The sequence below is a fragment of the Suricata suricatta genome, chromosome 2 (genome assembly GCF_006229205.1).
Source record: "Suricata suricatta isolate VVHF042 chromosome 2, meerkat_22Aug2017_6uvM2_HiC, whole genome shotgun sequence".
In the NCBI taxonomy this organism is placed as follows: Eukaryota; Metazoa; Chordata; class Mammalia; order Carnivora; family Herpestidae; genus Suricata; species Suricata suricatta.
Genome location: NC_043701.1, coordinates 74,570,844 through 74,587,945, shown reverse-complemented (window position 1 = coordinate 74,587,945; position 17,102 = coordinate 74,570,844). Strand labels below are relative to the sequence as shown.

Sequence of the window (17,102 nt, the reverse complement as noted above, 5' to 3'; positions counted from 1 at the left end):
TGACTATCTTCTTTTAAGGAAATAAATTACTAGCCATTAAATATTTTAAAATGCACTTTGTGTCTATCACAAATACATTTTTCTGAAAAATTTTTGGATTTTTTAGATCATTACAGGTATAATAATAGTATTTTATTATTTACCAAATATTTGCCCATTTGTTCATTAAATGTCAGTAGATTTGGTAGGCAATATTTCATGGACTGTCATTTCATATGTATAATCAGATTGAATAGAAGTAATTTCATCGTCTGGGCTAATTTCTATTTCCTTGGGAACATTTGGCCAAGCATTTCTTAAAGAAATTTTAATAGAAGTTATAATCAGAGGGAAAGAATCTCAGATGATCTTTTTTTAGGTAGTAGAGAGTTCACATTTCCAACTCCTCCACATAATATGAAGTTGTGTAGTGGTCTTTTATGCAGATTTCATATCACCATGATTTTGGCCAGAGTTTTCTTGTTCCCACATACTTACAAAATAGATTTGTAATGACCTGGAATGAGATGCTGACCTATTGGAACCAAATGAAAACAATATTGAAGGAGCATAGGAAGGGATGGAGACCTGCAGAAAAATACTGGAATAATTGTACCAGAAAAGTTAGGGCTAAGGAAGCCACTGTAATTGAGTTCAAAACGTACATATGAATGTTTCCAGATCTGAGCTCTATCAGATTAACCCTCTGAGGTATAAGCTTGAGTAATATAAGTAGTTAAAAACCAACAAGATCTTTTCATTATCCTTCTTATTTTTGAGGTGATTAAATGTAACTTAATTGTATTTTCATTATATCTTAATCCAGCATGAAGAGAAGCAAAGATGAATCACAAAACCAAGTTTATACTTAAAAATAAATGCTTAATATCTTTTTTTTTAAAGTTGAATCATGGCTCCAGGATTTTATACCAGCTTTCCAAAAATATGAAGAAAATTCCCTATTTCACTAGAAAATATTGCTGCCCTTTGACTGTTTCAAATAAAAATTTGTTTCTGTAACAGAAAAAGCACATGAGTGTTACTTTCAGATTTTCTGTCAGGAAACAGAACAGCCTAAGCCACATCATTTTAGAAAGTGTGAAAGGCATATTGTCGCTGCCTTTTGCTACTACATGCTAGGTTGTAGAGAAGAAATATTGATTTTCACTTGCCTGAGATCTTTGAAACTGATTTAGTTCAGAAACTTAAAACAACATTGTTACAGTGAAATACAATGTAAGTGATTTTGGGGAACATTTTGGGAGCCTATTATCAACTGAATTGGGAAGAAAAAAATTTTTACTTTGCATGGCTATTATGTCAAATAGTATGACACATTCTTAAGGGAATTTAATTACTCTTATAAAAAAACCTTTCTTGCTTAATTAGATCGTTTTCAAAATAATTGTGATTCACTTTGAGATGTTTTTGTAAGTGTGATTTGTGAACTACTGTAGCTGTATTTGATAAATACGTTGAAATCCATAAAGAGTTGTTCATGTAAATTTATTTTTTATTCTATTTTAAAAGTATTTGTTGGAATTTTTAAATGCTTACTAGGTAATTGAGAATTTCTGTTTTAAAATATTATATTGGGATTCTCGCCCTCTACTACCTTCATGTGTAGTAAAGGAATACTAGGACCTTCAGGAGCATCAGAAATTGTGAACACTAGCTTTGGAGTCAGTGGTCTGTCTGGTTCTAATTCTAACTGTCACTGGTAGTTGGATGACCTCAAGAAAAATAGCAGAGCTTTTTTGAGACTATTTACTTCTGAATTTTGGGAGAAATAAAAGGCCATGTTCTTTTTTAATAACAAGTTCTCTTTGAATAGATAATGGTTTCATTTTAATTTTCAGTTTAGTTATGATTTCCCCTGAAGTAATTTGATATTTAGAATAATGTAAACACATTTAGAAAAAATTTAAAGGTAAATTTAAATTTATCAATTTTATTTTTAATAGTTTGCAGCTGTTGCAACTTTGCCATTTGATGTGGTAAAAACACAAAAACAGACACAACTTTGGATATATGAATGTCATAAAAGTAAGTTTAATTAATTTAAAACATTTTCAGGATGCCATGATTACTTTTGTTTTTCTTTCCAGGTAGAAAGAAAATAAACAATGATTTATTTTCCCTTTGCTGGATTAACTGAAACTGTAATATACTGTTAGAATGGAATGCCCAGAAAAAAATACTCTCAATCCCCTCCAAAATTTAAGAAATTTAAAAATCTCTTTTGCATGCCATCAGTTAAGTCTCATATCTGCTATATAGAAGATGATATACTAGGTAACTATTTTTTTTTTTTTTAAGAGTTTGAAAGAGAGAGAAAGAGCAGGAGCAGGAGGGGGCAGAAAGAGAGGGAGAATCCCAAGCAGGCTCTGTGCCAGCAGAGCCCGACAAGGGACTTGCTCTCACAAACCATGCGTGGGAGCTCTATCTCATGGACCATGAGATCATGACCAGAGCTGAAATCAAGACTCTTAACCAACAGAGCCACCCAGGCACCTCTATAACTATTCTTTCAAATAAATCTAGACAAATTAGGGTGAAGGGTAGGAAGTTGCTAGGAACCCATTTTCTCTTAGTGTGTGTGTTTCATTAGTATACGAATACATTTTTTTCTGTTTATTTTTGAGCTTCCCTTCTTTTGATAGTTTTTACTTGTTTATAATCTGTAGTTTCCTCTAGAACAAAAGTGTACTCTTAGTTGCTTCCACCAGATCCCTCTGTCATTATTTATTATCTACAGAAAATGTGGCAAACCCACTGGAAATTATTCATTACAAAAGTATGTCATGTAAACCTTGAGATTGATAAGCCTCTTATAATAATGTAAATAGTTTTGACCGGCCAGAAGATTTTGCATACAAAGTAAAATAGCTATTATAACATTGAAAGAAACATTGGTTACCGAACTCTGAAACAGAATCTGATGACAACTTTGTACTTGACTTTCCAAACCGTAGTCCCCACTAATAATAGGAACTAACTAAACCTGGGAAATAACCAAGGTTGATTGTCAGGGTTCTTCCAGTTCCCAGTTGTAGATGTGAGCCTGTTAGCTTGCCTGTGCCCTATCTGTTCTCCCTTGGGAGTCTGAAAGTATTGTTTTATTCTTTCTTCCAGCTCATCAGAATTCCTGTTTCCTCTATTACCTGATATTTAATATAGTGGGAATATTCTCTTTATTGTGATCCATGACTGTGGCCATGAGGAAATGGTCATGGTGATAGGGAGAAGATGGGAGTCTCTACAGGTAGATTCTGAGGCTTATGAGGGATTGAGCGTCATATCTCCGGGTAGATAATCTTTGGAGTCACCCGGGGTGCTTTTTTTTTTTTTTTTTTTTTAACTGCATCTGAAGCTGGACACCACCCACCATAGACTCTCATTTAATAGTTCTAATCTAGGGCTCTACTTGTGTATTTTGAAAATGTTCCCTAGATAATAATGATTATACATCCTTGTTGAGACTAGCATCAGGGAGGCATCATTTTTCACTAGACTCAGCTCTTACCTATTGCTGTTTTTTCCCCCTAATGTTTCTCCAATAAACCCCAAAGGAGAATTCTTAAATAAGCCTCAGGTCTTAATTCTACATGATCATTATGGTCACTTTTACCTGTTTCTCTGCTTCAGCTATGAACCAGTTATATTTAGCAAGATAGACTTCTACTGCAAACTGCCTTCTGATTTGAGGGATAAACAGTGATAAATATTTTTTTCATTTTTATATATTATTTATCCCCACCAAAGAGGTAAATCAGCTCTGTTTGAAGTGGTGTAGCTCAGCTACACCAAATCCATTAACTCTAAGCAAAAAGGAAAATAAGAAGTGTTATATATGGAATGATGGTTAGTTCTTGCAAGAGTATGATCTCTGTATCAGTGCACTTAGACCGTTTCTCCCATCCATTAGCCAAATACTGATTGAGTGCACCATGCTGGTTTATACAGACAAATGAGGTCCACCTCCTCAAACAGCTCACAATCTAATGGAAAAGAAGCATATTAGGATGTAGTGAGTACCAGATTTTATAGTAGAGGTAACTTTACCTTACTTATGAGTCCATCATTTATATTATATTAAAAATTTTTGATCTCAGGTTTGAGGTGCCTGGGTGGTGGTTAAGCATCTGACTCTTGATTTCAGTTCAGGTCATGATCTCAGAGTTCATGAGTTCAAGCATCATGTCAGGCTTTGTGCTGCAGTATGGAGCCTGCTTGGAATTACCTTTTTCTCCCTCTCTGCCCCTCCCCCACACTCGCTCGCTCTCAATAGATAAATAAATTTAATCTCAGGTTTCAACTTTTTAAACCTAGTTTAGAAAATAATCTGGCAATATAAAGAAGGCTGTTTGAACAAGCAGTTCCACCTTAGAAGTGTGCCCTAGAGAAATGTCTGCACATTTACAAGGATACTCACTGAAAGAATCTTATTCCCAAAAAGTTAGAAAGCACTCAAATAGCGCCTACAAAGGAAATGGGTAAATTGTGATCAATCATATCATGCACTACCATACACAATTAAAATGAATAAAATATAGCCATGCTTGTCAACATAGATGATCCTGAAAGCATATTGCAAATGTACAGTATCATACGCATTTTACATAAAGTTTAAGAGCATAAAAAGCAAGAGTATATATTATTGCCAGATTTGTTCAGATTTAGTAAATGTTAATATGCATGAGAAAGATAAAAACAGTGTGTGGTTACTTCTAAGGAGAGATCAAGGATTGTATTGAGAAGGAATGTACTGAGGGCTTCACTTGTATCTAAAAGATACAGTTGTTATGATTTGATAAATGTGGATGGTCAGTAATGAGTTTTTATTGTTGTCTGTATTTGAAATAGTGACCAAACCGTGTTTCCTCACAGTATTCCTGTAGCTCCTCAGTCCTGGAACTTCATGCAGGACACACTGTGGAGGTTGCAGTGGAGCTCTACTGAGACAGCTTTCAGTAGATAACTCTTTCTGCCCATTCACTTCTGCATTTATTGCATCTTGCTCTTTACTCAGGGACCAGTTAAGGGCTGGAATTCTACAAGATCAGAAATACCTCACTATTTGGCTTCATTTCTTACATCAGTTTTCAAAATTTAAATGGAATAATTCAAACTGAACTTGCTGACTTGTATAAAGTTTTTGTCATTGACTTTCTTTAGAAAGTTAAATTTTATTCATAAATACTTTGTTCTTGGTTTTAAAAATGTCCGGCTTCGGCTCAGGTTCATGATCTCACAGTTCGTGGGTTCGAGCCCCACATTGGGCTCTGTGCTCAGAGCCTGGAGCCTGCTTCGGATTCTGTATCTCCCTCTCTCTCTCTGAACCCTCCCCTGATCGTGCTCTCTCTGTCTCTCAAAAATAAGTAACATTAAAATGTTTTAAGTGTCCTTTCTGTTGGGTTGCTATAGTTATTAATAGTATTTATATTGATCATATAGTTTCTTAAATAACAAGGCCTCATTTAACTTCATAGAGAACCTGGTATTTATATGAATGAGATGTGCAATAATGAGCTCCCTTTCCATTAAGTGGCAAAATTCTAAAAAGCCTTTTTTGAAAGCTCTCTTACCCTTTCCCTTTTTTCCCTGGGCTTGCTTAGTAATACATACTTTTAATCTTTCTTAATGACTCACTTGTCCATGTTCACATTGATTATTGTGGAGTCTAACGCAGCGGTCAGCAGCTAAGGAGGATAATATAGCAGTGTTTGCCTCATTCAGCTGGTCTCAAACCAAGACTTGGACAGCTTCAGTGTGCCGCCGTCAGTGTTGGCATGGTAGTGTACCTGCTTCTTAGCAGCCTCTTGTTTTACTTACTGCACCTACTAGTCTTTGGGTTAAGCCAGCTCCTTAAAATCATTGTGTAAAGTAAAGGTAAGTAAACTTTGTGCATGAAGAGCTCCTTTATAGCTGAATGTCTGAACCTCAGTGACATCTATTTTTGCTGTTTTTAAAACAATCAATAGTTTTTTTAGTGTTTCAGATATTTGAGTGGTTGCAAATGAGAAAGACTGGCGATGCCAAGTGAAGTATGTGCATTTTTAATAATAGTACTTCTGGTGACTTTTTGAAATACTGTTTGAAATACTGTTTTTTAAAAATGCAGATTTTTTTAAAGGGTAAATCTGCCCTTTGGGGGAGATAAGACTGATCTAATTTATTTTAAGACTGGCACATCTTTTCCAAGGTTTTAATAAAGCCAAACCTCACTAGGGAGAATGAGCTATTTTTCTCAAAACCTCTATGAAAAAAAGTTTTTTAAATGTGTGCAATAAAAATTTAATGAAAAATGGTTATCAGGACTTCTGTTTGGCTTTGGGAACCCCATGAAGATTTCTATACATCTTATAAAATTGTTCATTATGAAAGATTTTTAAGGGATGGAGAAAAGGATTCCTTTGTATACCTACCACCAAGCTTAAGAAATTTAATCAATTCAGGAGAATCCATGTGTATATTCTTCCCTGATTATCTTCAGTCCTATATACCTTTAAACTTATAACATTTTTCTGTCTTTCTATTTAATGAAGCTAACTATTAAACATAAGACTTCGGGTAAGTTTTAGGTAAATAGATCTGCTCTTATTACAATGAAATTATACGCCTCACACCCCAAAGACCATAAACACTTGATGTATGTCCTGTGTATTAGAAATTATTGATTAGGTGGTAATTTATAATGTATTGTTTCTTTAACATTCAGATTCTGTGCCTTTGCATATGTCCACATGGACTATCATGAAGAACATCGTTGCTGAGAACGGGTTTGCAGGATTATTTATAGGTAAAAATACTTGCTTTACCAAATCATTGAATAAAATGATTACTTTTACATTCTGTCCTTTTCCTAAAGTAGGAAGAAATTATTGAAAATATTCCACACTTGGGACTTTTCCCTAAACATCTTTGCTTTAAGTCAAAAAAATTATGAACAGTTTTAATAAGATAAAATTTCTATATAAAGTAAATTGCAGTTTAAGGAGCTTGGGGGTAATTTGGCTTATTCTTTGATGGCACAGTGTTGATACATTCCTTCACTTGATCATTATCAGAATGAAATCAGATTTTTTAAACATAAGGTGAAATTTGTTCTGATTTTTTTCTATTCTCTTTTCAGGCCTCATTCCCCGTTTAATTAAAATTGCTCCTGCTTGTGCTATTATGATCAGTACCTATGAATTTGGGAAGGCTTTTTTCCAGAAGCAAAATGCTCAAAGACAGCAATATTAGTGGTGCTGTTTCAACTTGAAATAACAACCAAAGCCAAATAATAAGTTGGAGACTCTTAGGCAAGAACTCTTTCACCATTATCTTAAAATGATTTTATTATTTTCTATTTTATAATTTATGAGTAGTAATTTCTACATTGCTCTAGATCAGAATCTAATTTAAAAATAAATTTTGTTACTCCGATTTTTGAGATATTGAAAAATGTACTCCAGAAATCACAGCCATTAAATGTTCCTGTAAAGAAAAATTATTCCTAGGGGCGCCTGGGTGGCTCAGTCGGTTAAGAAAAATTATTCCTTAGCACTGAAAGCAATAATCTGAATTTGATACTTGAGAACGTGTCATATATATCAGAACATTTTGAATTGTGTGCTGAATGATGTAGAGAGTCTAGAAGAAAAATGCCCAAGTCTTTTATACACATCTAAATCGTGTACATATATGTTTAAGTATTTCAGCAAAGTACGTAATAAATGGCAGTCTTTAACATTATTTGCACTTACCAAATAATACCTATTAGATATTTTCGTTAATTTAAATGCATTAGTTTTTTTTTTTTTTCCTTCTTCTTTTTTTACTTCCTGTTGCTGTTTTAAGGCTTCACCAGTGTTAGGATTTCTTCACTGAAAGGTATGGCTGTTTTGTCTTTATGAACCAGAATATAACTTTATATGATACAGACAATATTTTTGATGATTAAAGACTCTACTATTTCTGCAAAAGAAGAGTCATCTTTACTGGTGGTATTAAATGGCACAGTGACTCTTGGCTGTGCAGTGGAAAAGCACATTACATTTAGATTAGTAAAAGTTATGTTTCAGCCATCTTGTAATCAGGTATCACTGTTTGGGGAGTTCTCTAGGCCACTTGTATTGCCTGCTTCTAACACAGTTGAGGTTATTAATATAGCATCAGACAGAATATTTCCAAAATATCCCTTGATTTTACATATCTTCATGTTAGTATGCTAGATCAAGAGACTGAAGAGGAAGCAGTTTCCTTGAAGAAATAGCTTCTAGTCACTGAAGGCTAGCACCTCAGTAATGTTGCTTATGACTGCACAAATGAAACAAGGAAGGGCTCTGAGGGCAGGACAAAAATGATGTCCTTTTTTTTTTTCCTGTTTGATTTTTCTCAGGATCTATATATCCTGTAAGAAAAAGCACTTTATTACAGTCTACATGTATGCTAGGAAAATGTGAAGTATTTTTTTCCCCCTAAAATAGAGTAATATGTTCAGGTGACAGACCTCTAGTATTAGTAAAGGAACTAATATACTTTGTATTATAGAAAAGAGTTTATATATTTCACCAGAATATATAGGGTGTATATATAATCATTTGTGTTTGCTTTATCTTGTATTGACTTACCTTAAAATTGACTTATCTTGTAATGGACATACATATCCATAAAATCATAAATATTTATGACTTTGACATTGTCATTAAAGTATTTTGATTTCTTAAAAGTATCACTGTGCTTCAAGCTAAATATTTTCATGTAAAATCATTATTTGAATGCTATACTTTATATAAGAAAGTTTTTATATCTTGAACACTGATGTTTAAACAGTATTAAATTTCAATTTTTCTTGGTTCTGTTATGCTTCTTTTTGGTAACTGATTAGTAGAAAAAAGAAAAACTGTAACTTGTAAGAAGCAGTCCGATACTTCAACTTAATACCAAAAGGGATATTTCCACCCCCACCATCGCCCAGGACTGTATGACGGCACATATGGAAAATTCTTACCATTTATGATTAAAATAAATAAATCTAATTGCCTAGAAACTTTTCTAATACATATTACATGCAGTGTATCTGGATGAAAAGAACAGTGAAATGAAGTTTTCTCTATACTTAGGTTGTAGAAGTAGAGAAGCATTCATGTTTTATTTAAATTGAAAAAAAGAGTAGCAACTAAAAAGTGCTTGGCTGGAAATTATATTCTTTGTAATGTTTCCAAAAGCAAATAGTTTCCTTCGATTTGTTTCTAACATACACAATTACTTTCTTGTGTGTGTAAATTTTTTAATAAGAAATTCAAGCATTACATGCTTGCTACCTTCCATATAATACACATTTGACTTTTGTAAAAGTAGGTATGAAGTTAAAATAAATTTTTTTATTTCTGAGAAAACTATTCACTATACGTATTTAACCACATATGACTTCTTTAAATTCTTCCCTCTTTATGGAGCACAAGTTCCAGGGATGTGGGAAAGTTTAGTCTATCAGTTTTGAATTTTTTTCCAAAATGAACTTTTTGAATAAATTTTAATCAACATTGACTCCGATCTTTTATGTAGTAGGCAGTGTAAACAGCACTTGAAATAAGATACTTCAGATACTGTCACTGGCTACAAGGAGACAGCAGAGCTATTTGACAGAGGTCTGCAAGGAGGTCATGGAGAAACTAAGGGATTGTCCACTCAGCTTGGGGGCAGAGAGGCAGTGTCAGGAAATACTTTTAAGATTAGGACAGGTGATCCAGTTAAACATACCAGGAAGTGAGAGGCTCCATTCAGACTGTGGAATTTAGTCCCAGATAAGGAAAAAGAAGGGCAACGGAAAACCAAAGAAACATTTCTGGCACAGCGCTAGTAATGATAGAGTTGAATTTGTTTTCCAAGACCAGCATTTTTTTTTTTCCACTGAAAAGAAAATAGGGTAGCGTAGTTTAGCACACCACAGCACAGAAAGAACCCGAATGTGTCACACATGTAGGAAGGCTGTCTTATGTAGTGAAACTTTGGTTTTATTTGGATTTTAGAGAAATAATGGGGACTTACAATAAGAACTAGTTTGGACTAAAATATACTTTTAAAAGAAACCATCATGTCATTGATATAATTTTATCTCCCTGCATCATCTAAAAAGAACAGAATCTAAAACAAAGTAGGGGCTGCTTTGTTAACAGTGATTAAAAGATATGAAAAGACATTTAAGAGACCTGATGTTCAAAGTAGTCATGTGACATTTCAGAGGTAATCCAGTGTATTTATCAAAACTTGAGATTTTACATACAAATAGGAACTTTTATAGAGAATTTCCTTAAGGTGTAAATTTGAGACACAGTTTTAACCACTTGAAAACAATTATGTAACTCTAATAAAGATGACTTAAATACTTAGTTTATATAATTTTTTTAATGCTAACATCATCCTAATGCTATCATAGGTTCTGAGAAGATGGTGATGTTTCCATATTATAGGTGAGAAAACATATAAATAGGGCTGTTATATAATTATATTAGCAACTACCCAAATCACTACTGTATTGTACTTCAGCAGATATTGTGTATTCTAAAGCATATCATGTTATTTTCTTTAAATAAAAGGTATTTAATTTCATAGGACTTAAAGTAGATTTCTCCAAAACTTTTATCATATTAGTATTTTTGGTGTTGAATAATATACATTTATCATATTTGCTAAAATAAAAAGCCCAGTGTACAACTTGAACCAAGTAACTTCAAGGAAAAAATATAACCACTAATGCATGGTACAAAACGTTTAATATACATGCAACAAGTATATAGTACATCAAGGCAACAAAATACACATGGAAATATTAGCATAAATTCAGCATTCTATTTTGGGTAGGGTGTGTAAACAATAAACACTATCACCTAAAATTAAAGATTGAGACATACATTGTTTCCTCATGCAAACATTACATATATAACAAGTGTGAAATGAACTGTACAGAAACCTGAAGTCACATCAGCAGATGAATTTTATACTGGGAGCTCCAAGAAAGGAGGAAAAGTCATGATCCTCAGATGTCATGTTTAAATCTGCATTTAGCAGCATGTGAAGATGCACAGGTTACTGTATGCATTAGACAAATCTGGAAAATTATCCATTATGGAATCTTGAATTTCCTTTCTATATTATAAAAATGTATGGAAAAAATTTAATAATGATTGTTTTTAATTACTGAGGAATAATAAATGTCAGTTCCGAGTGGACCATGAATGATAAAGCATTTTACACATTCTGATTTTTAGGAAAGCAGCAATTAGTGCTTAAGCCAGTTTAAAATGTTTCAAGTTCCCCTACTTAGCCATTTCTTCCTCTCTCCTCCCAGTGTTTCCACTGTCCTCATTTTATATCTTCCCTCCAGCCCCATGTTCATTAAAAATTGCTCTGGATACCTCGCTCATTAAGGTATACAGAATTAAGAGTAAGTTAAAGGTACCATTTTTCAAGAATATTTGCATTTTTACAAGTACTAAAGCCTTAAGCTAAATGAATAAAGCTCTGAATATTTTCTGGTACATCTAGGATAACTTATTTTAACAGCTTCCAGGCCTCCTTTGTCCCTGAAATAACATTGCTTAAATTCCAAATTATGAGAATAAAGCTCTGAATATTGCAGAGAACCACACTCCTACACATTTCTAATGCAAAGAATGATGTAGTAAGTTCAGCACTCTTTATGCCTCCTCTGAATAAAAAGAATTATTGTAGGAGGAACATTCTTTCTGTATGTCCAAGCTACTACGTTTGAATGTAATGTTTTATTAATAAACAAAAATAGCATGGGAAGTTCCCATTAAGTATTGTGTCCTCTTTGTGTAAACAATATAGAAAACTTCTTTGGCACAACTGATCATGCTTTCGTCATATTACTATAGAAAATATACTTCATTGTTTTCCTTTCAATATGGTGGGATCTTTATGGATGAAATACATAGTTGTAAAAACTGCAAAGAGAGAGTTTACAGCACATAACTTTTTAAAAAAGAAAACTACAAGTGTTGGGATTTTTAACGCTAACATGGCAGGACTCACGGTTGCACACAAGGGAGAAGAAGACAGCCAAGTAGGTCAGACTGTGTGGGGCGGTGAGTACTAATCCTTACTTACAGGATCTCAAATCCTGAAATGAGCTTGGGAGTCTTTCCTAATAAAATACTTTTCAACAAGTATTTGTGCATTTTTAAATGTTTCCAACTATTGAGGAATATGTGATACTTTTAAATAACCTTTTAAGAAAATCTTGGGGAAAACACAAATAAGAAATTTATTCACTTTACCAAAATGGAGTAAAATACTTCCCATGTGACCCTAATAAATTTAGTGATGGCCTAAAGGCACATTCCTACAAAATTTACAAAATGTTAATGGAATGTTGATACCAAAACTGAATAAGCCACTAAGAGACCAGCTGAGAATTTCCTCCTCATATTAAAAACAAGGCATTTAAACATCAGAACATAGGAAGAAATTAATGAAAAATTAATGTTAAGTAATTTTTAGAAAATCATTGGATAAAAGTTTAAAAGAAAACACTTCTATGTCTCTGGAATAAAACCTTGAAATCAACCTGGCAATTATGATACATTTAAATATATGAAAATCACCTGAATAATAAATACACTTAACAGCTTACAATGGGTTATTTAAAGGATATTTGAAAGTTTTTTAAGCCTATTCATTTTTAAACTTCCTCAGTGACAAATATAAGAATCTTAAAATGAAAATGGCAGGATCACTTTTTTCCACTCAGAAGGGCACATGGAGTAGACTGAATTCTCTAAAAGAGGCAATAGAATTCCAGATGTGCCAGAACAATATAAAATTTCAAAGATTTTCCCAGCAGTCAAACTTATGTAAATAGAACATTTACAACATAAAAACTTCTGGCTTTTACATAAAATTTTTCAGGATGGAGTTAGGCCTGGACTTGTCATCTCTGTTGTGGGACTTGCAAGGTAGTCATTAGATTTGAGACTTGTTAGTGATTTGTAACTTGCCACTGATGTTAGAGACCCACAGAGACCGAGTAATGAGGGAGTATCTTCTTTACCTGAAAGTTAAGATAAAATAACAAATATTTAATTGCCATTGAAGAATGGTACCAAAGTATCTTATAAAAACTGACATTCTACAAAATATTGCAAACATAGCTAATTATATATTTCTATAGTTTTGTGTCACCCTTAAAAATATTACCTGGCTTGAGACTGGTTTAGACTAAGCTAAGCTTTGAAAATTTGGTTTCCCAAGTAGATTAAAAGCTTAATTTTTACTTACACAGTTACACAAGTACAAACTGAACCAGACAGCAGGTGCTTCTGAATACTATATATATCGTTTCAAATGGCCCCTGTGAAGTGTTCCCATAGTACTCTAACACTCTAACCCACCTACTTGTACTATGATCTGTATCATAATTGTGGGACTTTTTCTAAACTGTATACTGAGAAATGACATGGAATTTGTTGAATTTGTTTAATTATTGAATTCCCAGTACTTAGCTCACAGGAGATGGTCATTAAATAATTATATAATTAACAAATCATGACTGTAGAAACTGTACTGAGACCCAAGAGCATTCCTAGTCCCTTTTAGTTGTATGGCCTTAAGGAAGGCATCTTCTCGAAGCCTATTTGCTTTGCAAAATGAGAACAGATACTAAAGATGACCGGCTTAACAGTCGTATCATAGTTTTGCTAACAAGTAAATTACAGGAAAATACAAAAGCATTAGAAAAAGATATGGAAGAATAATTGTTAAATTTAAATTTAAAATGTTTATGGTGCTAATTCAAGATCAAAAGATTTAGGTGGTTCAAGCACCCTTTTTATGTTTTAGCTTTGAGAACTCTTTTGGGCCAGAATCAACATTCTCGAGTTCTTGTTGAATGCTCCTGGAACTCAAGTACTTTGGACAGTGTCTCCAGATTTCTACTTTAACTGTACAATTCAATGCATTAAATTTATCTACAGTATTGTGCAACAACCATCACCAAAATATTCATCACTTCAAACAGAAATTTTCTACCATTTAAGCAGTAACTCCATGTTACCCATACCCCCAGTCTCTGGAAACTCTATTTTCTGTCGATGAATTTGCCTACCATACATCATTCTTATAAGTAGAATCATACAATATTTGTCCTTTTGTGTCTGGCTTTATTTCACTGGCCATGTCTCCTAAGGTTCATCCATGTTGTAGTATGTATCAGAACCCCATTCCTTTTTAGTGGCTGAATAATACTATCCCTTTGTATGTATATACACTACTTTCTGTTAGCCCATTCATCTGTACAGACACTTGGATTGTGTCTACTTTTTGTGTATTGTAAGCAGTGCTGCTGCAAACACTGGCATACAAGTATCTCTTTGAGTCCTGTATGCAATTCTGTGCGAGTATATACTTAGGTAACATTTTTTAATACAAAGACAATCAAACAGTAATGCAAAAGACTAAACAATGTATATATCTAACACAGTTATACAATGGGGTACTATACAGCTGTAAAAGAGAATCAGAAAGATCTCTATGTACTGGTAGGTAGTGATTTCACTGTCAAGTGAAAAAAACTGCAGAATAGCATATAACATACAGCCTTTTATCTAGAGGAGGGGGATGTAAATTATTTGAACTTATATTTTAAAAATAGATAATTCAAAAATAAAAATGGTTAACTATGAAAGCAGAAGTGAACAGAACTGAAATGAATTTTAAGCACAGTAATTGGACTGTAGCATATATTCTCAAGATAAAATAATTAGGAACTTACATTTTAGTAATAATATAGGTACTGTTATTTTGAAATTAATATATAGTAGGATAAAGCAAATAATTATGTTCATATAAATTAGGAACCAATATATTCACCATAACATGTCAAAATATAAAATCAAGTGCACAGAAGTCCTGAATTTTCAATTTAAATTATAAAATAAGTTTAAAGTATAATTTCTTTTTAAAAAGAAATTTCTTAAGTTTTCCACAGGCTAGAAACAGTGACTATTCCAGTAGCAACAGGCACCCCTAATGCTAAAGTATGGCCTCTAACATTTCCCAGTATAAGGAGGTAGGTCTTTTTTTTTTAATTATTTTTAATATTTATCTCTTTTTGAGAGAGACAGACACAGAGTGTGAGCATCAAAGGGTCAGACAGAATCTGAAGCAGGCTGCAGGTTCTGAGCTATCAACACAGAGCCCGACTCAGGGCTTGAACTCACAGACTACAAGATCATTACCTGAGCTGAAGTCGGACACTTAACCGACTGAGCCACCCAGGAGCTCCTAAGGAGGTAGGTCTTCTTGAAGAAATAGCTGATCCTGGATATGGGCATGAAATGTACAAAAAGTAACCCAAAACATCTTTTTTACCACAAGGGAGGAAGCTATAATAGACTGGGGGAGTGTCACAAGGACATGGTAGCCATCTTTAAAGGTCTCTATTCAAAAAGGACAGTGACCTCCTGATGAGATGTGCCAACAAAGACACACCATTTATGTTGTACTGCAAATATGTTGAACCAGAATGTGATGATAATGAACATCAGACAAATCTGAATTGTGGGACATTTAACAAAACGTCCTTGGGCTCTTCAGTATACAAACGTGTATGACATAAAACGCCAAGTTGGTGGATGCTCTGCTAGGTGACACCAAAGAGACTGAAAAGTAAATTATATGTGATCCCTGATTGGGTTCTGGGCATACAAAAAAAAAGGCTTTTACAGAATATTACTGGACAAGTTGAGACATAAGAATATTAACAAACTATCAGGTAATATTACTGTATTGATGTTAAAGTTTAAATTGCCTAAGGGTCATAATGGTGTGGCTTTTTAAGAAGACATCCTTATCCCTAGGAGATACAGGCTGACGTACTTACAGATGAAGTTTATGATACCTGCAATTTACTTTCAAATGGTTGAGCACAGAAAAGGCAGATGTACGAGTAAATGAAGGGAGCACATGCCCACAAGAACAAGAGCAACATAATGCAGGTATGGCAAAATGGTAACATTGATGAATCAGGGTAAAGCATACAGGGTGTTCATTTTCTCTTCTTTCAACTTTCCTGTAGGTTTGAAATTATCAAAAAAAAGCTGGAGCGGGGGAAGAAGACAAAGGTACGCAAGGTCCTCGGTTGTGCCCCAACGAAACACATCATACAGCAGAGCTGAATGGGGCACATCCAGGAGACCATGGTAGAGGGAGAGGGAGTATACCTATGAAACAAGCCTCCGAAGACATACTGATGCTGTGCAACATGCAGTCTGGTGCCCTCAAGAAAGCCAAAAGAAGACTTCACTGCAAGCCTTCATTTAAAAAATACAAGGAAAAAAAATAGTGCACAAGATTCCAAAATGGTTATGCTGTGATTACAGGCACGCAACTATAAAAGGAAATATAATATAAAAGGGAAATGAGCACAAGGCCACCCGGGTGGCTCGGTCGGTTACGCATCAGACTCTCGGGGCGCCTGGGAGGCTCAGTCGGTTGAGCATCCGGCTTCGGCTCAGGTCATGATCTCACGGTTTGTGGGTTCGAGCCCTGCGTTGGGCTCTGTGCTGACAGCTAGCTCAGAGCCTGGAGCCTGCTTCAGATTCTGTGTCTCCTCTCTCTGACCCTCCCCTGCTTGCGCTCTCTCTGTCTTTCAAAAATAAAAAAACGCTAAAAAAAAAAAAAAAAGCATCTGACTCTTGATTTCAGCTCAGGTCACAGGGTTTGAGTTTGAGCCCTCCACACTGCCATTGCAGAGCCTGTTTGGGATTCCCTCTCTCTGCCCCTCTCCCACTTGTGTTCTCTTTCACTCAAAAAGAAAAAAGGAAATAAGCAGAAGGAGCTAAGTGTTAAGATGAAGAATTATAGATGATTATTCAAAATATACTTGAATACTGTTATGTCAACAGTAACATATATACGTGCATACACATAGACACATATAAAATTACTACATGAATTAAAAAATAAGTATGTTAAAATCCTTGTTGATATTTTAACAATTTTTTGATATAGGAGGAAATAACTAGTCAAGGTTTAACAAAACTTTCTAGCTCAGATAAATTGAAAGAAAAGTGGTAGTTCCCAGCAGAAACAAGTTGGTCATAAGCAGCAAA

The 17,102-nt window shown here is 34.1% G+C and overlaps 2 protein-coding genes across 7 annotated transcripts in view; one reads left to right on the top strand and one right to left on the bottom strand.

Moving 5' to 3' along the window:
* Positions 1-16,160, top strand: part of SLC25A40 (solute carrier family 25 member 40) — a 63,831-nt gene extending 47,671 nt beyond the window's left edge. The window contains exons 10-13 of one of the 4 annotated variants that reach the window (XR_003904629.1): positions 1,944-2,025; positions 6,701-6,781; positions 15,849-15,986; positions 16,067-16,159. Coding sequence is in view for 3 of the 4 variants with exons in the window: in XM_029928409.1 (XP_029784269.1) it covers positions 1,944-2,025; positions 6,701-6,781; positions 7,115-7,227 (276 nt within the window). In the remaining variant the exon portion in view is untranslated. Of the gene's footprint in view, positions 1-1,943; positions 2,026-6,700; positions 6,782-7,114; positions 9,517-15,848 lie in introns of those variants that run through there. The other 3 variants (XM_029928423.1, XM_029928415.1, XM_029928409.1) reach the window with 3 other exon arrangements.
* Positions 9,966-17,102, bottom strand: part of RUNDC3B (RUN domain containing 3B) — a 141,036-nt gene continuing 133,899 nt past the window's right edge. For 2 of the 3 annotated variants that reach the window (XM_029928378.1, XM_029928397.1), the window contains one exon: positions 9,966-13,042. In XM_029928378.1, the coding sequence (XP_029784238.1) occupies positions 12,897-13,042 (146 nt within the window). In that variant the 3' untranslated portion in view covers positions 9,966-12,896. Of the gene's footprint in view, positions 13,043-15,227; positions 15,310-17,102 lie in introns of all 3 variants that reach the window. The other variant, XM_029928388.1, reaches the window with a different exon arrangement.